The sequence below is a fragment of the Populus trichocarpa genome, chromosome 11 (genome assembly GCF_000002775.5).
Source record: "Populus trichocarpa isolate Nisqually-1 chromosome 11, P.trichocarpa_v4.1, whole genome shotgun sequence".
In the NCBI taxonomy this organism is placed as follows: Eukaryota; Viridiplantae; Streptophyta; class Magnoliopsida; order Malpighiales; family Salicaceae; genus Populus; species Populus trichocarpa.
Window position 1 is genome coordinate 1307645 of NC_037295.2, and position 27175 is coordinate 1334819.

Below are 27175 nucleotides of genomic sequence, written 5' to 3' on the forward strand. Positions count from 1 at the left end.
TCTCCAGTTTGAGTATCCTCCACGACTTCTTCCTCTGAATCTGCCTCTGCCTCTGCCATTGAAATTCTGATTTCGTGCACCATGAAATTCTTGATTTCTATATGATCTTCCTCCTCTTCCTCTTCTATGAAAAAATCTGCCTCTCTGGAATGCTCCTCTGTTGGATTCATTGGAATTCTTCAAAGTTATCTGTGTCTGCAGAGCATGTTCAAGTGTTCTTCCTTCTCCTCTTCTGTCAATTTTCTGCTCATGGGCTTGCAGTGATCCCATTAACTCTTCTACTATCAACTCTTCTAAATCTTTTGATTCTTCAATTGCTACAACCACATGGTCAAACTTTGAATCCAGTGATCTCAAAATTTTCTCCATCACACGAACATCATCAATATTTTCACCATTCCTTCTCATCTGGTGAACCAAAGTGATTACTTTTGTAAAGTAATCTGAGATTGTCTCATTGCCTTCTTTGTTCAGCTTCTCAAAATCTCCTCTCTGAGATTGTAGCCGAACTCTTTTTGTTTTTTCAACTCCACTATAAGTTTTACTAAGCATTTCCCATGCTTCCTTTGATGTCTTTGCTGGTGCCACCATCTCAAGGGTTGCTTCATCAAGCCCTTGATAAATTGTGAATAACGCCTTGTTGTCTTTCTTTCTTGATTCTCTCAGTACTTGTCTCTCTGCATTGCTCATCACAGCGTCTTCTCTTGGTTCAGTATAACCATCTTCAACCAGCTCCCATAACTCTTGTGATCTAAGTAGTGCTTTGTATTGGATGCACCACAAATCATAGTTTTGTTTGGTAAGGCGAGGAACATGAAATTGGGAATTGTTGTTGTTGGAAGTCATGTTGTCTCTCGGGCTCTGATACCAATTTTGTTGGAAATTTGGCAGAAATAGAGAACAGATATTGAAGGGTTTAGGCTGCACACTCTCTAATTTGGTAGAATACAATACATATGAAAATGGTACTCTCACTCCTTTTTCATTATGAGATTCATACAATATATAGACATTAATAGTTGCGACTCTTCAATACTAATAGTTGTAACTCTTCAATACTAATAATTGTGATCTTCAATACTAATAGATGCAACTCTTCAATACTAATAATTGTGACTCTTCAATACTAATCTTGATAAATAAGTTTAATAACTAACACTTTTCAGTTGGAATGCCTTTGGACAAGCTAACCCTGTTGATGGTTTTGTGGAAGACTCTTGGAGAATAGTACATCATTGTAATGGACTTCCATTAGCTCTTGGAGTTATTGGCTCTTCATTGTCCGGAAAAGGAAGAGAAATATGGGAAAGCGCATTAAAACAAATGGAAATGATTCCTAATTTTGATGTTCAAAAGGTTCTTCAAATAAGTTACGACTTTCTTGATGGTGATTATCCGAAGAACTTATTCCTTGATATCGCATGTTTCTTCAATGGAATGGATGTGGATGATGCAGTTAGGATACTGGATGGGCTCGATAAAGGTGCAAGATTTGGGATTGACAATCTCATCGATAGATGTCTTGTTGAAATCAACAGTGATCGAAGGTTGTGGATGCATCAACTAGTAAGAGATATGGGTAGGGAAATTGCTCGTCAAGAATCACCCAAATGTCAAAGAATATGGCATCATGGGGATGCTTTTACAGTTTTGAAAGGAACTACTGTAAGTAGTTGAATTTTTTTAAATGTCTACTTAAATGGTTTGTGGTGCCTTGACATATTCATTCATCTACTTTCCTTTCTCATGTACTTTTAATATTCTTATGCAGGATGCTGAAAAATTGCGTGGCCTTACCATTGATATGCATGCATTAATGGAAGATCATTATGCAGAAGTTGTCTGTACTGATTCAATGGTTTGTCGCAAGCGCCGCAGGCTTAACTTCATTCAACAATGGCTTTCCGATTTTTCCGATGGGGGGAAATTACAAACTGGCCAAACAAGTTTGTTTCCCATCCTCAGCACGGATGCTTTTAGAAAGATGCCAGATATAAAATTTCTCCAACTAAACTACACTAAATTTCATGGAAGTTTTGAGCACTTTCCCAAGAATTTGATATGGTTATGTTGGCATGGATTGTCTTGGAGCTCCATACCAAATCACATATGCTTGGAGAAGCTGGTGGTTCTTGATCTATCCAGAAGCTGTCTAGTTGATGCTTGGAAGGGCAAACCGGTATGATCAAGTCTCTTTATAGCTATCTCTCTCGTTTTCAATTGATAACAACTAAATTCATGTATTTTCACAGTTTCTTCCAAAATTGAAAATTCTTGATCTCCGTCACTCTCGTGATCTCATTAGAACCCCAGACTTCTCGGGTCTCCCAGCCCTTGAAAAGCTAATACTTGAAGACTGCATCCGTTTGGTTCAAATTCACGAATCTATTGGTGATTTACAAAGATTGTTGATCTTAAATCTAAGAAATTGTACAAGTCTTATGGAGCTTCCAGAAGAAATGAGTAGATTGAATTCACTTCAAGAGCTGGTTTTAGATGGTTGCTCAAATCTTAACAGCCTGAATATGGAGCTAGAGCATCATCAGGGACGCAAGTTGCTTCAAAGTGATGGAATTGTTGCAAGTACATCATTCATTTCATCTCTTTCATTGAAGCTATTCTTTCCCTCTAGGTTTTCAACGAGAAAAATGTTGAGATTTACCTCGTTTTCACTGCCACGCTTCTTGGAGAGTCTAGATTTAAGTGGAACTTCAATTCGTTTTCTTCCGGAAAGCATCAAGGATCTTGGTCTACTCAGACACCTATACTTAAAAAATTGCAAAATGCTTCAGGGACTCCCAGTGCTTCCATCCTATTTAGATTCGTTAGATATGTCCTTTTGCTATTCACTGCAAAGACCTGCAAATCCAGATCACTTAGTCAAGTTCCAAGATCGGATAAAGCAAGAATTAATCCAAAAGTTTGAGTCTCGCGTGTTCAGAATAATGGAAACTGTTAGTGCTCAAATACAGATATCGAGATTTCAGGTCCTCCCTCATCCATTTTATTGTTTTGGAAATCTACATTAGAATACTTTTCTTTTTCTCATTTTATAGACATTGTTTTGGTGGTACAGATAATATTTATGGATGGCATATTCAACGTTGTCGTATTTGTATTTGATGAAGATGAGATGTTAAGGAGGTTTGATGAGGAGGAAGAAGAGGATAAATGGCTAATTGAGAATGAGTTTGTAGAGAACTTTTCATTCAAAATATCCTCATCACCTCTTGCGCACCGGATATGTGGCTTTAATCTGTTCTTAAGTTGTGTGACGTCAGCATACCGTGGCTTTAGTTATGTTTATATTGAAATCAGAAACAATACCAGTGGCCAGTCCTTGCGTCGTCAAGTCCATGTCTTTGATATGCGTTTCGAGGATGAGGTTCGTGCAATCCAATCGCTAAGCCACTGGAAATTAGGGGGCGATGATCCTACATTTGATAGTGGTGATGACGTGACAATTTCAATGGTTGTCACGTCAGCTATTCAAATAAGGACCGTTGGTGTACAATGGTTGCATGAAGAGGAAGGAAAGGATGATGATATCCAATCAAAGGATGAAGTTATCAATGCCCACAACAGTAGCGATGATGATGATGATGCAGCACACATACCCAAAGTAGAAATAGCTTCTCGTATTTTTAGAAATTATTATTGTGGTTACCATGGTAAATACAGTGCTCGCAATTTCACTTATTGGAATTTTGCAAAGAAGGGTGTATTATTTCAACCGTAAGGGGGTTTTGTATCTCTAGTAATCTTCCTCCTTTCTTTGTCTAGCATGAGATATTTTATTTATAAATATTTGTAAGGGCTTTCATATTCAAAAATGTAATATGATATTATTTTATTAATTTGTATTTATAATAAGACATATTAAATATCTTATTTTATATGTTAACCTTTTATTGACCAAAATATATGTAAATGTTCATTTTTTTTCATGTTATTTTATCTATTTTATTTCATCTTTTTATGTAAAAATAAAATAAAAATAACACATGATAAAATTTAATTAGAAAATTTTTTTTGTTTCTATATATATCCTCTCGTAACACGTTTACTTTTAATAAAAAATAAATAAGCATGTTTGACTAAGAGGATTTTATAATTTGAATCTATTTTATTTTAATTAAAAATTGAATTGATTTTATTGAATTTTCACAATAAATTAATATAGATATTTTTATTGTAAAAATAAAATATAATAATCATCAAAATTAGAAATTTAAAAATTAATTTTGATTGAAAATTATCAAATTAAAAAATAGAATTAAAATTCAATAACAAAAGTGGAAATCGTAAAATTTTCTATGAGACTCTTTCTTTTCATAAAAAAAACAGTTACTTTGAGATCTTGGTTTGAAAGTCTTGTTATCCTGAATCAAAAGACGCAATCTGTTCATGATTTCGATTAATGATCGATGCAATTGAATCAGTTTTCATACACCAGCACTGCACTGGCACCTATGACCTCAAACATTATGACCCTTTTTTTATCAACATTATGAGGATCTTGGAATGTGTTTTCATTTCCCTGGTTTTTGACAGCAACAGTTGTTCTAGGAGACGCGAGAGCCACAAAGTTCTAACCACTTGGACTTTTTAATGGGTGGCTGTTGTAGCTATATCATGGCATGCTCTGTTGATTTTCCCAACCCATTCTCCTGATGCAAGATCAAGTGCTAAAAGTATTCCAGGTTTAAATCTTCAAGAAATTGCTGAGTATGTCTGAGGAGAAATAGACCGCAACCTCATCTTGTAGAGAATGACCAACGCCACAGAGCTATGGTTTTGTGTAGACCCTCACAAACCCATCTTTGCTTCTTTTTTAAGAACTGAGTGGAGGAGGCGGTGGGAGTGGCCCGATGGCAGTGATGGAGGTATTAAAAGCTCGACCTGTGTTGTTGCACATACACAAGGTTACCTTCTGTAGAATTTCAAACTTCTGCAATAACAGTCCTATAAGCTCTTTATTATCTGGGTAACCGCATGGCATTCTCTTGCTATAGGGAGGGTTTTTTTGTACAAAAAAAGAATAAGGAGGAATGATGAGAAACAGAAGAGCAAGAAGGGACGAAGATAAAAACAGAGAACATGGGGGAACGAAGGAGAAGACTAAAAAATACAGGGGGTGAGAAGGAACGAGTGATGAGAAACAGAACCAGGGAAGACAAACGAGCCTAACACAGAGACGAAAACGAGAAAACACAGAGGAGGGAGCTTCCATTCAACCAGCAGCACCTCACGCCTTCATCACCATCGTCTTCATCCTGAGCAGAAAACCCAGAGAGAAAGCAAAAGGAAAGAACCAGTCAGAGTAAAGAAAGCGAAAGGAGGAACAGAGGAAGTATTACATAAAGCATCAAAAAGTACGAAGTCAACAGATGTTCTGCAAGATGACACTACCTCAAGACAACTAAAGTAATATCCAGAATCAGAGCTCTGCAAATTAATGAAAATTATCAATGAGGACATTACCATCCCCATTTGCTGTTCTCTCCAGCTGATCATCATCCCCTTGTTGCTACTAACCATTTTCCAAGACTGTGAATTCCACAAGCCCATTTGATGTTTTCTCTAAAACAACTAAAAAACGCTTGAGTTCTCTTCCAATTTTCCGATGAGCCAAGTCAACGGGAAACCTCACATACTCTTTTGACAACAGAATCCTATTACTATCACACCATGGAACCTCCATTCTTATAGAAACCCCACTCAGTAACCCTCTTGCCATCAGCACTTGCAATCCCTGATTCCCTAAACCCACACTCTATAGCCAAAGACACCAAACATTGTGCAGCTTCAATGTCCCTCCACTCCACAGCAATACTCAATGGCTCAAAACGGAACACCAGTCGGTAGCCGACCCAGTAGCTGATTCAGAATCATGATCCTCCACGTGCCTTTTTCTTATTGGTGGGTGGTATTGATGCTGGTTTTGGATGCGAGAGGATAGAGATACGACCAGAGCAGGCGCACAGCGAGAGTGGATGAGTTGGATCATGCGGGTGTCTAATGTCCCTTTTGGTAACTATACCTCGCATTCCTATATAATAAAATATTTTATTTATAATATTGTGCTCATAGTTTTAAAACCTAACCTGATCGGTGATCGATTTGGTCTAATAATCAAGTTACGGGTTAGATAAATTAACTCAAATTAACCCGGGTCAATAAAAAAAAATTAATAAAAAAAATTTACAATGTCCATGTTTGGTCACTGTCATGTCTTACACGAAAAGACTTAAAGCTAAAATCCATCATCCTTTCTTGCATGGTCTTATCTCTATATGTCACTCCCAAATAAATCCAGCAGAGCCCCTTTCCTAGCTGGAATTCAACAATCCACCATCCCCCGACCTCAACAATTGCAAACCTAGTCAATAACAGCAGTTTTCACAACAGCCACGTAGCAGCTCCACCACCACCACTCTACATTCTCTATCGATTACAGTCCTTTTATCACTAAATCACAACATCTATTGCCCTTCTCACGCCACCCAAATCCTCTCCCCATAGTGGCCTTTACCAGCAATTCACAAAAAAACCCGAGCGACCAGCCACCACTTTAAACTGATAGTCTCTCCACCATGACCCTTCTCCTCCACCTCTCAGCTTTTTTACACACAAATACTCGACAGTCTCTTTCCACCATGCTGCTCGCTCCCCTCCCCTCTAATCTATTCTTATAAAGGCTTGAGAGAATTGTAACTAAGTTATAAGATAAATGAAGAAAACCAACAATACGGTCGCTGAGTTATAAAGCAACAAACAGCACAACCACTTGAATCTATAAAGAACAAAAAAAAAAGGAAGGTAGTCGGGCCTTAGCCGGGTTTACCTGGGTCGACTGGGTTCCGGGTTGACTCTTTAAGTCGATCGGATTTTGTCGGGCCAACTCCTCGGCGCATTTTTACTTAGACTCGGACTGGTTCCAGGCCCGGGTCAGCTAGGTCCCGAGTTGACCTGCCGGGTTGGTCCAGGTTTTAAAACTATGATCGTGCCGCATAGACTTGAAGGGTTGTCTTAAAATTTTGGAGCAGAACTGCTTAGATTACTGATACCGAACAACAACCACAACTTAAGAGAGAAGGGAAAGGGAAACTTGCAGGTACTCTCTCTTTCTTATCTCCTGTTTACTTTGGTTCCAGCTGCTGTCTTGTTTTCTTTGTTGATGATCACTTAGATTGAACCACTGTTAGTGACTACTTGTTTATCATCTCATCTTATCATGCCACTCAAGAAATTATAAACTAACAAATTCACCTCCGTACTTATGTAAGAGAATATGCTGAGGTTCTCATGAGGAAAAACAATATTTAGAAAATAATGTGTTGTTTCTATTAGCGTCAGTTGTTATTGAGAATCTTAGTGGTAAGACCTATAACAAGATGATTCATATAAAAGAATTATGTTAGAGACTCATGATGAGATGATCTGTATACTGGTGTTGTGTTAAGAACTCCAAATGAGATGGTTTATATAAAATTATTGTGTTAAGGATCCAAATGTGATGACCTACACATAAAAGATATTTGTGGAGAACGATTGCTAATCAAGGTCCGAACTTAAAAGACAAGTTTCTTCCAACATGAGAAGACTAACATGAATTTTTTTTTAGAAAAATAAATATTTTTCTTAGTTAATTTTATTTTTTTCTATTTCTATTTTCCTATTAAATATTATCAGGCTTTTCTAGTTTTTCTATTTGAATGAAATATTTTTTTCTATTTCTATTTTTATATTTAATGCTAATATGGTTTTTTTAGTATTTCTATATAAAGGGTTGTAATAACTTTTGATTAGTGGAGACTTAGATGAAAAAATAAATATTTTGGACGTCTCTCAATAATTATGGTGTTCTGGGTCTTTGAGGGTTTTAACTTATAACAAAACCTATTATTCTCTGTACCTGTCTATGTTAGTTAATATTAGAGTCTAATGATTCATGGTGGTTTTGGTTGGATGTCGTAGATGACCTGTATCAGAGCTCAATGATTTCTTATGGTTAATTGCTATGTGTTGTTGAATAACCATGGCTAAAACAGGTTGCAGAACAAGACGTAGTTGTGTAGGAGGGGATGATAAGGTTTCCCGTAGAAAAAAATACATTAAGGAATTAATGTGATGTTTCTATATACTTTGGTTGTTGTTATTGAAAATCCTAGTGGTAGGACCAATGATGGGGTAACCCACATAAAAGTTGTGTTAGAGATTTAGGAAGAGATGACTAAGATAAAAGTATTGTATTAGGGATCTATAATGAGGTGACACTAAAAAAATATTGTGTTACACAAAGGATATTCATGGAGGATGATTGTTGACCGAGGTTTGAACACAAAGATAAGTTCTTTTCAACCCCGAAAGACTGATGGAAGAGTTTTTTAGGAATATATATATATATATATATATATATATATATATATATATATATATATGTCTTTGTAATTTTTTTTTTAATTTTTAGCTTCCTAGTCAATATTAAAATACTCGCTCTCATTGGTTTTTCTAGTTTTTTTTATTTATAATTTGAATGGAATAATTTTTCTATTTTTATTTTCTTATTCAATATTAATAGGGTTATTTAGTATTTATATATAAAGGGTTGTAATAGATTTTGGCGAGTGGAAATTTTGATGAATAAAAATTGAATATTTTTAAGGGTTTTGATGTATAAACAAACCCTATTATCATTCGCTCTCATATGTGTCACAATCAACACGGTCAAACTCTAGCTTCTTTGTATTTTTTTAATATCAAAATGATATATATATATATATATATTTTAATTTTGAAATGATATTATTTTAGATTGATTTGTGTTAATCGCATAACCTGTGACCAATGCGTTGGCCCGAATCATAGGTAAGGTCGAGTTTAATAACTTTTGTTTTCATAAGATAAATTAAGTTCATTTAGACTATTTGCATCAGTTTTAAGAAATTAAGAAAAATCATAGCGTGATTGAGGTTAATTCTTAGTTTTAATGATAAAATAATTCCGACACTATAATTTTCATATACCGATATTAATTCTTTCTTCAATCACGTCTTCAACAAACCATTTATATGCATATATAGATTGATGTATATCATAAAAGTTTATTTACAAGAAAATTTTTTGAATTTGAATTTTGAGTATGATAGCTACATGAAATCTACTTACCGTCTTAGTAAAAGATTATTATTTAATAACTAGGTTATTTCCCACGCTAAGCTATGACTTGGATCAAAATTATTTTGAATATAAAAAAATAATATCCTAGTTGTGAGGAATTTTTTATCATGAAACTAGTTCAATAGATCAAATTTAAAAACTCTCGATTTGATTTTTTAGTCTAAATTTCAAATTAAATATATAATGTTGTAGTTATTTCAATATCACCTAATCTCTTGTCGGGTGAAGAATAACAAATCAAAGAATAGAAAATAATAAATGACAAAAAAATATAATTTGATTTTTTAAAAAATAAAGGTTGATATAAAAACATGTTAGATCGTAACCCTGGTGAAGCAATAAAGAGATTTACATCCACTGCTTCCTGCATGATGTTTGGTTCTGTGGTATAAAGAACATGTGGTATCCTAACTACTGCTTTGAAAATCCAAAGTACATAATTCCTACAGCTAAACCCGAAATTGGGCTTATGCTGAATTATTAGGACTCGTTTACATGCTATACATCTAGATATGACTGTTGATAATAACCTTACATGCAGAGATATACCTATGGTTTGTGTTATATAACATTGAAATTATAATTCCTTTGTCAATCTTTGTAACATGTATCCAATTGAGGCTTCTACGGGCTCATAATAGAACCTTGAATTTTCTGTTTTGCAAAACTAGCTAGAGCCTTCCTTTGATTCGTGACGCTTTCGGTGTATCCTGCCAGAAGTGGAAGACTACCTTGTTCTCCCTTTTTACTTGCTTGTCCTCGAATTATCTGTCGGTGATTCCTCGACAAAGATGGTTAGTTGGTTACCTTTGATGCTCATGATCGCTCTGCTTGTTGACACACATTTGTAATCTCTCTTCTAGACATGCTGAATACAGCAAGAGCAAACATGAGTACCGAGGAAAAGGAAAGAACAAATGAAGACGCAACTTAACATAATGATCTCCTCGTATGGCCAAAATCAGTTCAAATTAAAGAGACAGTACTGAGAGGACAACGGTGCTCATGGTAAGAGAAGCCAAAATCACCCAACTGATTAACAAATCAAGACGGTCATTAAACAATTTGATCACTTCTCTGTTACTGTCTCATGGTGGGTGCACATGTTTACCCAATTACATGTGCTGAATTGTTAAGTGGGGAGAATTTTTTCAGTTGCCTTGATGGAAGGCAAAATTGGGACACTCTAGACACCCGATCATGTGAACAATTAGAGGTGTAGAGTGGAAACTGATTAAGACCAATCTTGACGAATCTAAGAACTGGTAGTCTCGCCAGATGTTGAGAAATCATGTATTAAACCAGTATATTCCAGATCACTTGTAAAGGAAAGCCGCAACAAAGCTAGCAAATGGTTGTATATACGGAAAGACAGTATGATGGATAGATATGGCCTAAGAAGTTCTGGCTAGGAGATTGGGTTTTAAGCGGGACCAGTGTGACCCCTCCAATCTTTCCTGGGAACTTGCTTAGTGGAAGGATTATCCATACGGTACTATTTTCGTATATATAGCAGTTTGTAATGAAACGGTTGAAGACTAGCAGGATGACGGCACAAGGGAACAGTTGGGTTTCGTATGTTCAAGGATCTGATGGAGTGATGATTTCTCCAAAAAAGTTAGATTCGGTGACTGTGATTTCTCGAGGGTAGAATTGATGAAGACCCTGATAATGGAAGAGAAATACAAGGGAATAAAGATTGACACCCTATTTTGACTTGGACAGATGTTGTGACAGGATGAGCTGCTATCAAACATAAGCAAGGAATATGGAGAAATCTGGAGAACATAAATTGCACGAGGGCACACGGAGATTGTGCAGGAGTACCCGTGATTCAACGAGGTACTGTAATGAGACAACAGGTGCAAGGAGAAGAAGAGTTCCCAGATGAAGCTCAGAGTATAGACTATGTAGAAGTTGGACAACAGGAAGTCTCTTGTGCTCTTGATGAAGACAAAAGGCGAAGACCTTTCCAATGCATGCAAGGATGGAAAGAGAGCTGTTGTAGAAGCACCTAATTGAGGAGGTGCAAATGCCTGCGATAAAAGGCGACCGTCTACTATGAAAGGCGAAGACACCAAAAAGAGTTGGTGTAGGTGGAGCTGTCAAGCAGAAAGGCACAGAAGCTCCAAACATAGAAATCGAGGTGGAGGATTGCAAGGAGTATACCGTAAGTTTCTTTTTCTATATAATCAGTGGCAGTTATCTCTTCCATAGTCCACATGGTGGTAGAGACTTTTGGAGCCACTTTGAAGCATCTCAACTAAAGGAGGATGCGACCACCTATGAAAGGTGAAGACACCTTAGATGGAAGGTGTGTGGGCCATGATAGGAGCCCATATCAGACCGCCCCACGACAACGGGCGAAGACACCTTAAAGAAGGTGTGTGGGCCGTGATTGTGCCATCACAACTATTTTCGTATATATAGCAGTTTGAAATGAAATGGTTGAAGACTAGCAAGACGACGACACAAGGGAACAATTGGGTTCCGTATGTTCAAGGATCTGATGGAGTGGTGATTTCTCCAAAGAAAGATTTGGTGACTGTTTTTTCTCGATGGTAGAAAGCCCGGATCAGACCGCCCCATGACAACGGGCGAAGACACCTTAGAGAAGGTGTGTGGGTCGTGATAGGAGCCCCGGATCAGACCGCCCCATGACAACAGGCGAAGACACCTTAGAGAAGGTGTGAGGGTCGTGATAGGAGCCCCATTTCAGATCGCCGCATGACGACGAGCGGAGACACCTGAGGAGAAGATGTGTGGGCCAAGATATGAGCCCAGTTCAGAACGCCCCAGAGCCAATGTGATGGCTAGATATGAGTGGACAGGTGTATAGCCAATGAAGTGGCTATGATGAGTATGAAGACAAATGCAGGATTGACTTTTATGGATATTGCCCCCATGCTAAAGATCAATGAGTTAAAAGACATTTTCCTTGGACAATAAGTGGGTGACTTGTGGAGCATTAAGACGCGACTGCTAGGAATGAGCAGTAGGCATGCGCAGGTTCCGGGAACAAGTTGACTCTTGTCAAGGTGGTGAGCTCGGTGAAGGCATTGTAATACTCAAAGTATCAAGACATATATGGATCAAACTTTAATGGGCTATCCCCATAGGTAAAGGTGGAAAGCTACCTGGACTCTTGAGACTAAGAGCGAGAGACTCATGGAGAAGTAAGGCGTGGTTCCTAGGGTGGAACAGAGGGTAGACGCAACTCCTAGATGAGTAGACTCTTGGAAGAGTGTTGAGCTCGTGATCATATTGAGATACTCAGATAATGACTGTCGCACTTGGAAATGGAAATTTCTGTTTGAGGGGGTGTTGTAAGCCTTGGTGTAAGGCTTGATGATTCATTCCGGACCGAGCATGGTTGATACGCTCGAAGGGGAATGCAGTGTGTCCCAGAGACAAGCGTTAACACTCTTCAGAAGTGAAGTGGCAGACCATCTAGTTGTTGTGATCCTTTTGTGTGAGAAAAGGTGTGCTTTGGTAACTCTGGTGATTGAAAGGTTTGGCGAGTACCTGTAAACTTGGCCACAGATGCTCTCAGAATGATAAGCTTGGAAGAGTTGCATGATGCAAGCTTGTGCTGAAGAAGTAAGAGGACAATTGCCCATATAAATATCAAAGGGGGTGATTGTTGGGATATTGCCATTAATGGGCAATAACAGTTGCAGCCTACCTTAAGAAAGAGGGAAGCCATTGTCAAAAGGCTACAATGGTTGTTGCACCAACCATTGATAAAATGGTGCAACCCATGTGCAGCCACCTTTGTTGAAGAAGAGCTGGAGCTGTGGCACCATTCTTGCCTATAAATAGGCACCGAGAGAGAGAGCAAAGTTGAGAGCAGAAAGTGTGGTGAGTGAGTGCAAGAGAGTAGAGAGAAAGAGAGAGCTGCAATGGCAGCAGCCTTGCTGCCATTGCAGCTGCTGCAAGTGCAGCAATGAGAGCTGGGAGTAGAGTTTGAGTGAAGTGATCCTCCTCCTCCATGTATTTGTATTGTATCCTTTCTCTATCTCTAATAATATTGATCCTCTCCCGTGGATGTAGGCAATTTGCCGAACCACGTTAAATATTGTCTCAGTGTGCTTAGCCTCCTATGAGCAACTATCAGTACACCACCGGTCCGCGCATAGGGGAGCCGAAATCCCCAACAGGTGGCATGATGCAGTCCCCTAAAAAAACTTTTTTATGGGGTTATACATACACTTTTCATATTTCTAATAATTCACATGACATTAACAAATGATACGAGTCTTAAATAAGAATCTACAATACACTAAAACATCCTTATTAACGATCCTTAACTCCGACAGCATCTAGGATTCCTTGAATAATAAGATATCTCACACACACCTAGAAATCCTTGACTCCTTCCCCTCATTTTGTTAGGTGCTTAGCATACTGGCAGCTATTTCCATGTGATTCCTCCTATCAGGTAGGCAAAAAGTAATCATTGCATTAAACAAACTAAGAGTGCGTTTGGAAATATGGTTGAAATTGTGTTTTCTTAAAATTCAATTTTGTTTTGCTAAAAATTATTTTTTTATGTTTTCAGATCGTTTTGATGTGCTAATCTCAAAAATGATTTTTTAAAAAATAAAAAAATATTATTTTAATGTATTTCTAAATGAAAAACACTTTGAACTGCAACCGCTATTACAATCCCAAACAAGTCTAAGAACACATATAAAACGAGTTAGAAAACAATCCAATTGGCTCAGGCAATGATCAACATGATACAAAGAACTTTCAACTGATATACCTTATTGCAGGAAGATCAAGGTCTTGTTTTCTATTTGTGTTTGCAATGACTTCAGAAAGAGTTTGAAGAGTACCTGTCATTCCAAATATCCTCACCCGCTGCGCACCGGATATGTGGCTTTAAGCTATTCACAAGGTTAATTTTCTGTCATGTCAGAATACGGTCGCTATGATTATGTTTATCTTGAAATCAGAAACAATATCAGTGGCCGATACTTGTTTTGTCCAGCCTTTGTCTTTCCTACAGATTACGATCATGGGATTGCTGAATTCCAATCGCTAAGCCACTGCAAAATAGGGGTCGATGATCCTACATTTGATAATGGTGATGACGTGAGTATTTCAGTGCTTCCACATCATCCAGCTATCCACATAATCTTTCTTCCATTTATTGTGTATGGGACTTTGCTTGCTAAATTATTATGCCTAAACAATAAGACATCATATTCCAACTCCATACCCAAATACTCGCCTCAAGCAAAGATTCCAAAACACACCACCACACCCGCCAGACCACCTTGCAATGCATGATAATATGACTCAGATTCGGCAGCTTCAGTCCACAACACCTGGATAAACAATTCACGTTATAGCATGCTTGGCGAGCAATTATGCGGCGAGTACTAAGTGATCTGCCTACAATAGGCCTAACATCCTCCCCAATCGAGAAGGATTTTGCTGGAAACAAAACCATAACCCCCAGGTGGTCTAAATGTAGAGAAAAGTTAGTCAGGCTGAATAATCTCAACAGCTGTATTTCTCATTATCACCCCTCTTCAAACGAATCCTCATCGTGACCCTGCTTTATCAGAATTATCGCAGAGAACTTTTCAGTGATAGGAAGTTGAATATGTAATCGATAACTTATTAAGTTGTTTATGTGGTGGATGTTTTATTGTATAATATGAAAATCATGTGCTTGCGTTACAACTTCTCTCTTTTTTCTTTCTCTCTCTTCCTCTTCTGCTATTTATCTCGCCAACCAAACCTCCCACTCTTTCTTTCTAGAAATAAAGTTTAGAAGTCAATTTGTTAGAAATTAGAAGAATCAATAAGTCTAGGGACTTAATTGAAATTTGGTTTATGTTAATTAATGCAACTAGGGACTTAATTGAAGAAAAAAAAAAGTTTGAGAATCAATTTGTGTCAAGATTGCAATAATTAAAGGTTCAAAGACTAAAATGAATGGGTGTTGAAGTTTTGAGAGGCAAATTAATTTAATCAAGGGTGAAATCAAAATAATTAAAAGTATAAAAAGGCAATTGAGGATGAAATTAAAGAATATCAAGACCAATGACCATGCTGTAAAAGATACTAAGTGCTCAATCAAAGAAATCAAGTGGCATAATTGAAAAGATTATTAAAGATTGTGACCAATTGAGGGTTTGTTTGTGAAATAACAAGAAATAGGAACCAAAATTGACTTTCACTTATTCAAATTTTTTTTAGGTAATTAGTTTAGAATTAAACTTATTTACATGCAATTGGCTAATTAACATACAATTTGAAACATAATAAAGGCTGCCTATTAAATATATGTATTAATAGAAAACAATTTAAAAAAAATAATCTTAAAACTAGGTAAAATATAAGTTGAGTGAACTCTTCACTCCATGATAGGGAAACAAATTGAATAAAATCAATTGGTTTGTAGCAATTCAATTTAAATTATTTTCTCTTGTATAGAGGAGGTGTTGCTAATTTTTTTTTTAAATAGGAATGGTTTATGACATTTTAATTTTTTAATTTGTGTAGATGTCAAGAGGAAAGTCAATCGCGTGTCATATGAACATGATCACTGCTAGTTCTTGTAGCAATGCTTCTGACGACCATGAATTGTTAGGTGTCGATCAAGAATAAACACCTGAAAGATAGATATTTACTTACGATACGAGCTCGTTGAGTACCTTCTGAGTGAAATTTTAAATGGAATTTTTATTATTTTTTTTTTATTCTATCAAATTTTTTTGATATTACATATTTCATCGCTATCTATGTCAGAAATAAATAGCATAAATTTTCTATCTTATTGGTGGAATATTTTTCGTAGGTATTTTCATAGCTATTTGCTAGTTTTCTTCTAGTAGTGAAACGACTAAAAAAGAAAAGTTGCATTAGTCCTAAATGTTAGGAGTAAATTGAAAGCAATCCCCATTTGTTTTTAGTATGATCAGATTTCTTTGCTCAACTACTTGAAAGACATTTGATACAATACGTTTTGGTCTAAACCGAAGACAATATTTTTTATAAAATTAATTGACCTGTTGTTGATTGGTCTACTAACGATGTTTTATGAAAAAAAAAAAAAACCATTTATAAAAGCATGTGAGGAGAAACTGATTGGAATATAGACGTAATGGAAAACTAGGAGAAATTAATGGCATGACTGGTCATGCCTAGACATTCCGACTTTCTGCTTCCGGCATTAATTAGCCATGGAAAATTCCTCACGCGGAAATGGTCCATACCATAGAGAGAGAGGACTTGTAGGGATGACTTGTCTTAAAATTACAATCCACCCTTTCTCTCTCAATTTTAAAACCATTCGCCCATGTCTTGGGCCCAGTTGTAGACTTGGTCTGAGGATCTATCGGAGACGTTTCGTTTTAACAAGACAGCAGAGTTCCGCGTCTTTGAATCATTGGCAATGGCAGCTATGAATTCGATGGAATTTGGATATAAAAAACTCGTGAATTATATTTTTTATAAATAAAATTTAAATTTAAATAAAAAAATATTAATTTAACTAAACCTTGCTAACTCCCAATAGGATCAATATCAAATAATTATTTTTAAAACAAAAGGTAAAATAATTTTATTTTTATAAAATAACTGACTTAAGTTAATTGGATAACGCAGTTACCCGGAATTTATTTTAGAAGCATATTTAAGAGTATGGTAGTAATTACTTTTTTAAATTGTTTTTCATTCCAAAACATATTAAAATAATATTTTTTTAATTTTTAAAAATTATTTTTAATATTAGCACATTAAAATGATTTGAAAACATCAAAAATATATTAATTTAAAAAAAAAATTTAATTTTTTTTTAAAATACTTTCAACCTGTAATACCAAACATATCCTAATTGTGTTTGTACGAGTGTCTCTAATATCCCTTTTGGTAATTATACTCTACGCGTGATAAATGATTTGAATTTTGAGACAATTAGAATAAAAAAAAATGGTCCTAACGCGGAAATGGCCCAGACCCCAGACTTGTAAGGTTTATACAAGAATTGTCTGGCAACGTAGTATAACTTGTATTTTTAAAAATTTTAAAATTTTTTATTTTAAATTTTTTAAAAATATTTTTAAATTATTTTAATAAGCTTATATTAAAAATAATATATTTAAAATAAAAAAAATATTATTTTAATTATTTCTAAAAAAATATCCCTTTAAAAAATAACAACACTTTCGATCACAACCTAAAAGCATAAAATTGATGAACTGATAAGAGAACATCAGCGAAGGGAAAGTGAAAATTGATGAACTGATAAAAGCATAAAGGTACTCTCTCTCTCTTATCTCTTTTAGTATTATGTTATATTGTGGAATGTAACTCTGCTGTAAGTGAGAATCACTTAAATTAATTCACTGTTAGAAACTAATCATAGATGATCTCATCAACCGATTTTGTTGGTTCAGCATAGAGATTTATCAGATGTACAAATATTTTTCTGAAAGGGCATGGAGGATTTGATTGCCGGGAAATAACTTGAAAACTGTTTTACAGAAAAAAGTAAGATAATAATATATGAATACTTCAGCTTATTGGTGTGCTATCGATCTTGAACTATCGACTTGAATCCCGCAACTCCTTTTTTTTTTTGTTCAGATCTTTGAAAAGTCTTATCTTCGCTAGACTCGAAATGGCTGCTGGGAAATATCAAGAATCCTACTCTTCACGGTTTTCTTATTGTAAATATCAAGTGTTCTTGAGTTTTAGAGGTGAAGACACCCGCAAGAACTTTACCGATCACCTCTACAAGGCCCTGGTTGATGCAGGGATTCACGCATTTAGAGATGATGATGAAATTCGGAGAGGAAAGAATATAGAGCTGGAGCTCCAGAAGGCAATACAGCAATCAAAAATAGCGATAATCGTGTTCTCCAAAAACTATGCTTGGTCGAGATGGTGCCTCGATGAACTCGTAATGATCATGGAACGTAGGAGGACTACCGGCTCCATAGTTTTCCCAGTTTTCTATGATGTGGATCCATCCCAAGTCGGACGTCAAACAGGGAGCTTCGCTGCAGCATTTGTGGAACATGAAAAGAGCTTCAACGAGGAGATGGAGCGGGTGAATGGGTGGAGAATTGCTTTGAAGGAAGTGGCTGATTTAGCTGGAATGGTTTTAGGAGACAGGTAAGTTGTATCTCTTTATGAAACTATACATAGCATAAGACTAGAATGCTGGTCGTGAACTCTAAATTTCTTTCAGTTAAGTATACCGATAAGAAAACATATAAAAAAAATAAAATAAAATACTTATGATTTCTTCGTTGTTTTTTTTTTTTTCCAATCTTGATTTGGTTTTAATAGCGGTGATAACGCACCTACAAAATTAACTATCAATCAATCATTGACACGCAACCTGCTTTAATTTCTTATCTAAATGTTGTTTATTTCAATCCTTTATAGAGAGGCTACTAATTATCCTACGTTGTATTTTACCTTTTGATGTAGGTACGAGGCACAGTTTGTCCAATCTATTGTGGAGAATGTCTCAAAGAATTTGGATCCAAAAATATTTAATGTTCCCCTTCATTTCATTGGAAGAGATCCTCTGGTACAATATATCAACTCATGGTTGCAAGATGGATCCCATGGTGCTGCCATTGCTTTACTCTATGGAATTGGTGGAGTTGGAAAGACAGCCATAGCTAAGAGTGTTTTTAACCAGAACTTTTATAAATTTGAAGGAAAGAGCTTTCTATCAAATTTTAGGTCAAAGGATATAGTTTGCCAATAGACCCAACTTCTTTTTGACATCCTAAACAAGACTGTTGAGATAAATGATGAAGATGAAGGAATTCTGAAAATTAAGGATGCAATATGTTGCAGAAGAACTCTTATTGTTCTAGATGATGTGGACAAAAGGGACCAATTCAATAAAATCATTGGCATGCAAAATTGGCTTTGTAAAGGAAGTAAAATCATTGTAACAACCAGAAATAAGGGTCTGTTTTCAACTAATGATATTGAAGGGGTCCGGTGCAAAGTTGAACCGCTAGATGATGAAAAATCACTTGAGCTTTTCAGTTGGAATGCCTTTGGACAAGCTGACCCTGTTGATGGTTTTGTAGAAGACTCTTGGAGAATAGTACATCATTGTAATGGACTTCCATTAGCTCTTCGAGTTATTGGCTCTTCATTGTCCGGAAAAGGAAGAGAGATATGGGAAAGCGCATTCCAACAAATGGAAGTGATTCCTAATTTTGAAGTTCAAAAGGTTCTTCGAATAAGTTACGACTTTCTTGATGGTGATTATCCGAAGATCTTATTCCTTGATATCACATGTTTCTTCAATGGAATGGATGTGGATGATGCAGTTAGGATACTGGATGGGCTCGATAAAGGTGCAAGATTTGGGATTGACAATCTCATCGATAGATGTCTTGTTGAAATCAACAATGATCAAAGGTTGTGGATGCATCAACTAGTAATAGATATGGGAAGGGAAATTGCTCGTCAAGAATCACCCAAATGTCAAAGAATATGGCATCAAGGGGATGCTTTTACAGTTTTGAAAGGAACTACTGTAAGTAGCTGAATTTTTTTAAATGTCTACTTAAATGGTTTGTGGTGCCTTGACATATTCATTCATCTACTTTCCTTTCTCATGTACTTTTAATATTGTTATGCAGGATGCTGAAAAATTGCGTGGCCTTACCATTGATATGCATGCATTAATGGAATATCATTATGCAGAAGTTGTCTGTACTGATTCAATGGTTTGTCGCAAGCGCCGCAGGCTTAACTTCTTTCAACAATGGCTTTCCGATTTTTTCGATGGGGGAAAATTACAAACTGGCCAAACAAGTTTGTTTCCCATCCTCAACACGGATGCTTTTAGAAAGATGCCAGATGTAAAATTTCTCCAACTAAACTACACTAATTTTCATGGAAGTTTTGAGCACTTTCCCAAGAATTTGATATGGTTATGTTGGCATGGATTGTCTTGGAGCTCCATACCAAATCACGTATGCTTGGAGAAGCTGGTGGTTCTTGATCTATCCAGAAGTTGTCTAGTTGATGCTTGGAAGGGCAAACCGGTATGTATCAAGTCTCTATAGCTATCTCTCTCGTTTTCAATTGATAACAACTAAATTCATGTATTTTCACAGTTTCTTTCAAAATTGAAAATTCTTGATCTTCGTCACTCTCGTAATCTAATTAGAACCCCAGACTTCTCGGGTCTCCCAGCCCTTGAAAAGCTAATACTTGAAGACTGCATCAGTTTGGTTCAAATTCACGAATCTATTGGTGATTTACAAAGATTGTTGATCTTAAATCTAAGAAATTGTACAAGTCTTATGGAGCTTCCAGAAGAAATGAGTAGATTGAATTCACTTCAAGAGCTGGTTTTAGATGGTTGCTCAAATCTTAACAGCCTGAATATGGAGTTAGAGCATCATCAAGGGCGCAAGTTGCTTCAAAGTGATGGAATTGTTGCAAGTACATCATTCATTTCTGTTAGTTAGTGGAGACAAACAATGTCCCACCATATGCAAGTGGGAATACCTAATCTCCCACTTGGCACATGGTGGAGGACACAAACGGTGGGCATAAATCAAGGCATGATTTATGCCCCTTTACTCCCATCTTGTATACATATAAGCTCAGTGAAGAGCTGCGTGTGTGAGTGTAAAAACATAGAGAGAACAGAAGAGAAGTGAGAACAGCAGAGAGAGCTTGTGTGAGTGGAGTTGAGTCGAGAAGAGTTTTCTCCTCCTCCTTTGTTTGTATTGTTTCTTTGAGTGATTAATACAAGACAGTAGCTCCGTGGAGTAGGCAAGTTGCCGAACCACGTAAATTTGTGTGTGTTTGAGTTCTGGAATTTCCCAACAACTGGTATCAGAGCTTGTTCTTGACAAAGAGGGTGTTTGATCCAAACTCAAAAATCAAAGTTCTCCAAACGTGTTTTTGAACATACCATCGTGTAGAGGACAACCGGACGAATCCACTGTTGAAAACCCGGCGAAGAACCGACGTCCTGCATGCCCGCACGCGCCCACACGCGCCGACGTCCAGACTGCCCACGCGCACCAACGCGCCGTACGCCCGCCACGCTCCATCTTCGCCCGGATTCTGCAAAACGGGTCGGGCTGACCCGCCACGTCATCACATCCGTACGGTCAACGTCCGCGTCACCTGCCACGTCACCTGCCACGTCATCTCTGAGTTTTGTTCCGATGTGTCGCAGAAGCTGATATTCTGACACGTGGCTACATCATAACCGTTGAGGGGTTTTGATCCAGTACGACGCAGGATCTAATCAGTTGACACGTGGTTAAATCAGGACCACTATTGAGTATTGATCCAGTGTGACTCAGGCCATCATCTGCTGACACGTGGCTTCATCATAACCGTTACTGAGTTTTGATACGGTGTGACGCAGGACCTAATCTGCTGACACGTGGCTTCATCAGAACCGCTACTGAGGTTTTGATCCGGTGCGACGCAGGCGGTACTCTGGTTGACACGCGGCTGCATCTGCACCGTCCGTTAATCCAAAACTTTGATTGCTAAAAGCTGAGCCATCCGAAGTCCGATTGGGGTGATCTCAGTGTCATTTCCAAGGTTTTCGGCTGTTCCGGACACATCTGTAAGGTCAGATTTGGGAAATTCGAATAGAAGAAGTAGTAAAAATGGCAGATGAAATAAAAGCAGCTGGAATTGAAAAATTTGACGGGACAGATTTTGGATACTGGAAAATGCAAATTGAGGATTATCTATATGGGAAGAAACTTCATCTTCCCTTGTTGGGGAGCAAACCAGAAAATATGCAAGAAGAAGATTGGCTACTTCTTGATAGACAAGTTCTGGGCATTGTCCGGTTATCCTTATCAAGAAGAGTTGCTCACAATGTTACGAAAGAAAGATCCACTGCAAGATTGATGGAAGCCTTGTCTGGGATGTATGAGAAGCCATCAGCAAATAATAAAGTGCACCTGATGAAAAAGTTGTTCAACTTGAAGATGGTCGAAAACACTTCTGTGACACAACACCTCAATAACTTTAATACCATCACAAATCAATTATCATCTGTTGAGATTGAGTTTGATGATGAGATTCGTGCACTCATTTTGCTAGCTTCACTTCCAAGCAGTTGGGAAGGCATGAGGACAGCCGTGAGCAATTCAGCTGGAAAATCCAAACTGAAGTATGATGACATTCGAGACTTGATTTTGGCTGAAGAAGTGCGAAGGAAAGACTCGGGTGAAAGTTCAAGCTCAGGATCAGCTCTCAACATCAACACTCGAGGGAGGAGACATGATAGAGGCTTATCCAGAGGCAGATCAAAATCAAGATATAGAAGTAAAAGCAAGTTTGGACCCAGAAAGCAGGTTGAATGTTGGAATTGTGGCAAACCTGGTCATTTCATGAGGAATTGCACAAAACCGAAAAAACCTGAAGCTGACTCTGCAAACGCTACCACAAATGAGGTGCAAGATGCTTTGATTCTTACTGTGCATAGTCCTGTTGATGATTGGGTTCTTGATTCTGGTGCTTCATTTCACTGTACACCACACCATGAAATGATGCAAAACTATATTGCTGGAGATCACGGTGTAGTCTATCTGGCCGATGGACAACCATTGGATATTGTGGGTTTAGGAGATGTACAAATCAAGACAATGAATGGATCTATATGGAACTTGCAAAATGTAAGGCATGTTCCTGATCTAAAGAAGAAGCTGATCTCGGTCGGACAACTTGATGATAGTGGTCATTCAATCCTTTTTTCTGGAGGTATGTGGAAGGTATCAAAGGGAGCAATGGTTTTGGCTCGTGGAAAGAAAACCGGCACCCTGTATATGACCACAAGATTTGCAGACATTATTGCCTCTACTGAAGCAGAAAATCAAGCACATCTATGGCACTGTAGACTCGGCCATATGAGTCAAAAGGGGATGAAGATACTTCAGTCGAAGGGAAAGCTGGCAGAATTAAAAAATGTCGATCTAGACATTTGTGAAAGCTGTGTTCTTGGAAAACAGAAAAAGCTCAGTTTCTTGAAGGTTGGCAGGACCTTAAGACCAAGAAAGCTAGAGCTGGTACACACAGATTTATGGGGACCGTCTCCAGTAGCATCTCTTGGAGGTTCTCGGTATTACGTGACTTTCATTGATGATTTCAGCAGGAAGGTATGGGTTTACTTTCTGAAAAATAAATCTGATGTGTTTGAAACATTCAAGAAGTGGAAGGCTATGGTTGAGACTGAATCAGGTCTGAAGTTGAAATGCTTGAGATCCGATAACGGAGGAGAATACATTGATGGAGGTTTCAAAGAGTATTGTGCTGTTAATGGTATCAGAATGGAAAAGACCGTTCCAGGCACACCGCAACAGAATGGCATTGCTGAACGAATGAACCGGACCATCAATGAACGAGCTAGAAGCATGAGGTTGCATTCAGGGCTACCTCAAACATTCTGGGCTGATGCAGTTCATACTGCAGTTTACTTGATCAACCGTGGACCATCAGTTCCTTTGGAGTTCAGATTGCCCGAGGAAGTATGGAGAGGAAAAGAGGTACAACTCTCTCATTTAAAGGTCTTTGGGTGTGTTTCCTATGTGCATATAGATTCTGATGCTCGCAACAAGCTAGAAGCCAAATCCAAGAAATGTTTCTTCATTGGTTATGGAGATGAAGAATTTGGATTTCGGTTCTGGGATGATCAGAACAGAAAGATTATCAGAAGCAGGAACGTGATCTTCAATGAGAAAGTTTTGTACAAAGACAGATCAAGTGCAGAAACAGATATGACTGATTCAGATACAAGTCCACAAAGATCTGAATTCATAAGATTAGAAGGCCTTCCCGATGTTACTGAGCAGAACAACAATCAAGAGCCTTTACAAGAAGACTCAAGCATATCTGTACCCGCTACTACACAAGAAGAAGCGGAGCAAATTGAACCAGCTGTTCGCAGGTCTTCGAGGACGATAAAGCCCCCGCAACGGTTCACACTTTTACTGAATTACATTTTGTTGACAGATGGTGGTGAACCGCTAACTTATGAAGAATCCTTACAAGATGGAAACTCAAGCAAGTGGGAGTTAGCCATGAAGGATGAGATGAGTTCGTTGCTGAAGAACAAGACTTGGGAGCTAACCACACTGCCTGAAGGAAAGAAGGCTTTACAAAACAAGTGGGTTTACAGAGTGAAGACTGAGCATGACGGAAGTAAACGGTTCAAGGCAAGACTTGTTGTCAAAGGGTTTCAACAAAAGAAAGGCATTGACTACTCTGAGATATTTTCTCCAGTTGTGAAGCTCACAGCAATCAGAGTTGTTCTGGGGATAGTAGCTGCAGAAAATTTACATCTTGAACAGTTAGATGTAAAAACAGCATTCCTTCATGGTGACTTGGAGGAAGATATTTATATGCAACAGCCAGAGGGGTTTGCAATGCAAGGAAAGGAGAATCAAGTCTGCAAGCTACAGAAAAGCCTATACGGTTTGAAGCAAGCTCCAAAACATTTTGACAACTCCTACATCATTCTACTATTATATGTAGATGATATGTTGATTGCAGGATCCAGCATTGAGGAGATTGATAAGCTGAAACAGCAGTTGTCAAAACAGTTTGAAATGAAGGATCTGGGAGCTGCTAAACAAATACTTGGCATGAGAATCTTCAGAGATAAAGACAAAGGCGTACTAAAGCTTTCACAAACAGAGTATGTCAAGAAGGTTCTCAGCAGGTTTAGTATGGATAATACTAAACCAGTAAGTACACCACTGGGGAATCATTTCAAGCTCAGCAAAGATCAGTCACCAAAAACTGAGCTAGAAAGTGGATACATGGATAAGATTCCATACGCCTCAGCTATCGGCTCTTTGATGTATGCTATGGTCTGTACCAGACCAGACATTGCCCATGCAGTGGGAGTTGTAAGCCGATATATGAGCAATCCTGGAAAGCAGCATTGGGAGGCGGTCAAATGGATCATGAGGTACTTAAAAGGTTCATCGGAAACTTGTCTTAGTTTCACAGCTGGTGGTTTGAAACTTGAAGGTTTTGTAGATGCTGATCTAGCAGGAGATATTGATAGCAGAAAGAGCACTACAGGATATGTTTATACTCTAGGAGGTACTGCTGTTTCCTGGAGTTCTACCTTGCAAAAGATCGTTGCTCTTTCAACAACAGAAGCTGAATATGTTGCAGTCTCAGAATCTGCAAAAGAGATAGTATGGTTGCAGAGTTTCCTGAAGGAATTGGGCAAGTTGAATGGAAAAGGTACTTTGTATAGCGACAGTCAGAGTGCAATCTTCCTTGCCAAGAATCCAGCTTTTCACTCCAGGACGAAGCATATTCAGATCAAATATCACTTCATCCGACAATTGCTAGACGATAAACAACTGATGCTAGAAAAGGTCTGTGGAAGCAAGAATCCAGCTGACATGTTAACCAAAGGAGTTACACTTGATAAACTGAAGTTGTGTAAAACTTCAGTTGGTCTTCAAGGATAAATGATGATTTCATTGTTTGTCTCCAAGTGGGAGATTGTTAGTTAGTGGAGACAAACAATGTCCCACCATATGCAAGTGGGAATACCTAATCTCCCACTTGGCACATGGTGGAGGACACAAACGGTGGGCATAAATCAAGGCATGATTTATGCCCCTTTACTCCCATCTTGTATACATATAAGCTCAGTGAAGAGCTGCGTGTGTGAGTGTAAAAACATAAAGAGAACAGAAGAGAAGTGAGAACAGCAGAGAGAGCTTGTGTGAGTGGAGTTGAGTCGAGAAGAGTTTTCTCCTCCTCATTTGTTTGTATTGTTTCTTTGAGTGATTAATACAAGACAGTAGCTCCGTGGAGTAGGCAAGTTGCCGAACCACGTAAATTTGTGTGTGTTTGAGTTCTGGAATTTCCCAACAATTTCATCTCTTCCATTGAAGCTATTCTTTCCCTCTAGGTTTTCAACGAGGAAAATGTTGAGAACTACCTCGTTTTCACTGCCACGCTTCTTGGAGAGTCTAGATTTAAGTGGAACTCCAATTTGTTTTCTTCCAGAAAGCATCAAGGATCTTGGTCTACTCAGACACCTATACTTAAAAAATTGCAAAATGCTTCAGGCACTCCCAGAGCTTCCATCCCATTTAGATTCGTTAGATGTGTCCTTTTGCTATTCACTGCAAAGACTTGCAAATCCAAACAGTTGGACTGAAGGAGATGGTTGTGATCACTTAGTCGAGTTCCAAGATCGGATGAAGCAAGAATTAATCCAGAAGTTTGACTCTCACGTGTTCAGAATAATGGAAACGATTAGTGCTCAAATACAGCCATCGAGATTTCAGGTCCTCCCTCACCCATTTTATTGATTTGGAAATCTACATTTGAATACTTTTATTTTGCTCATTTTATAGACATTGTTTTGGCGGTACAGATAACATTTTTATATGGCATATTCAACGTTGTCGCATATGCATTTGAAGATGAGGAGTTAAGGGGGTTTTATGAGGAGGAAGAAGAGGATAAATGGCTAATTAAGAATGAGTTTGTAGATAACTTTTCATTCAAAATATCCTCACCTGGGACGCACCAGATATGTGGCTTTAATCTGTTCGTAAGTTGTGTGACGTCAGCATCGTCAGCATACCGTGGCTTTATTAATGTTTATATTGAAATCAGAAACAATACCAGTGGTCGATCCTTGCTTTGTCCAGTCTTTGTCTTCCATATGAGGTACGCGTGTGGTGTTCGTGAAATGCAATCGCTATTGCACAGGAAATTAGGGGGCAATGATCCTACATTTGATAATGGTGATGACGTGAGTATTTCAGTGCGTCCACATGGTCCAACTATTCAAGTAAGGACGATTGGTGTACAGTGGTTGCATGAAGAGGAAGGAGAAGATGATGATGATGCAGCTAGTCAAATAAGGACCGTTGGTGTACAATGGTTGCATGAAGAGGAAGAAGAAGATGATGATGATATCCAATCAAAGGATGAAGTTCTCAATGCCCACAACAGTAGCGATGAT

General features: G+C 37.8%; 2 protein-coding genes across 2 annotated transcripts; both read left to right on the top strand.

Moving 5' to 3' along the window:
* The first annotated feature begins 1323 nt into the window (after positions 1-1323).
* Positions 1324-3739, top strand: LOC127904000 (disease resistance protein RPV1-like). Its single transcript, XM_052445388.1, has 4 exons — positions 1324-1665; positions 1772-2179; positions 2253-2987; positions 3077-3739. Exons 1-4 carry the CDS (start codon positions 1324-1326, stop codon positions 3737-3739), a joined length of 2148 nt encoding a protein of 715 aa, XP_052301348.1.
* Positions 3740-17477: 13738 nt separating this feature from the next.
* Positions 17478-18340, top strand: LOC112323408 (TMV resistance protein N). The gene is made up of 2 exons (XM_024581528.2): positions 17478-17694; positions 17791-18340. The coding sequence occupies exon 2, from the start codon at positions 17825-17827 to the stop codon at positions 18323-18325; it is 501 nt and encodes a 166-aa protein (XP_024437296.1). The 5' UTR covers positions 17478-17694; positions 17791-17824; the 3' UTR covers positions 18326-18340.
* Positions 18341-27175: the final 8835 nt, after the last annotated feature.

Coding starts and splice junctions, on each gene's coding strand:
- LOC112323408 (XM_024581528.2), top strand. CDS start 17,825: ATGGCTGCTGGGAAATATCAAGAATCCTACTCTTCACGGTTTTCTTAT.
- LOC127904000 (XM_052445388.1), top strand. CDS start 1,324: ATGGAAATGATTCCTAATTTTGATGTTCAAAAGGTTCTTCAAATAAGT. Junction 2,180..2,252: donor ATGCTTGGAAGGGCAAACCG/GTATGATCAAGT, acceptor GTATTTTCACAG/TTTCTTCCAAAATTGAAAAT. Junction 2,988..3,076: donor TACAGATATCGAGATTTCAG/GTCCTCCCTCAT, acceptor TTGGTGGTACAG/ATAATATTTATGGATGGCAT.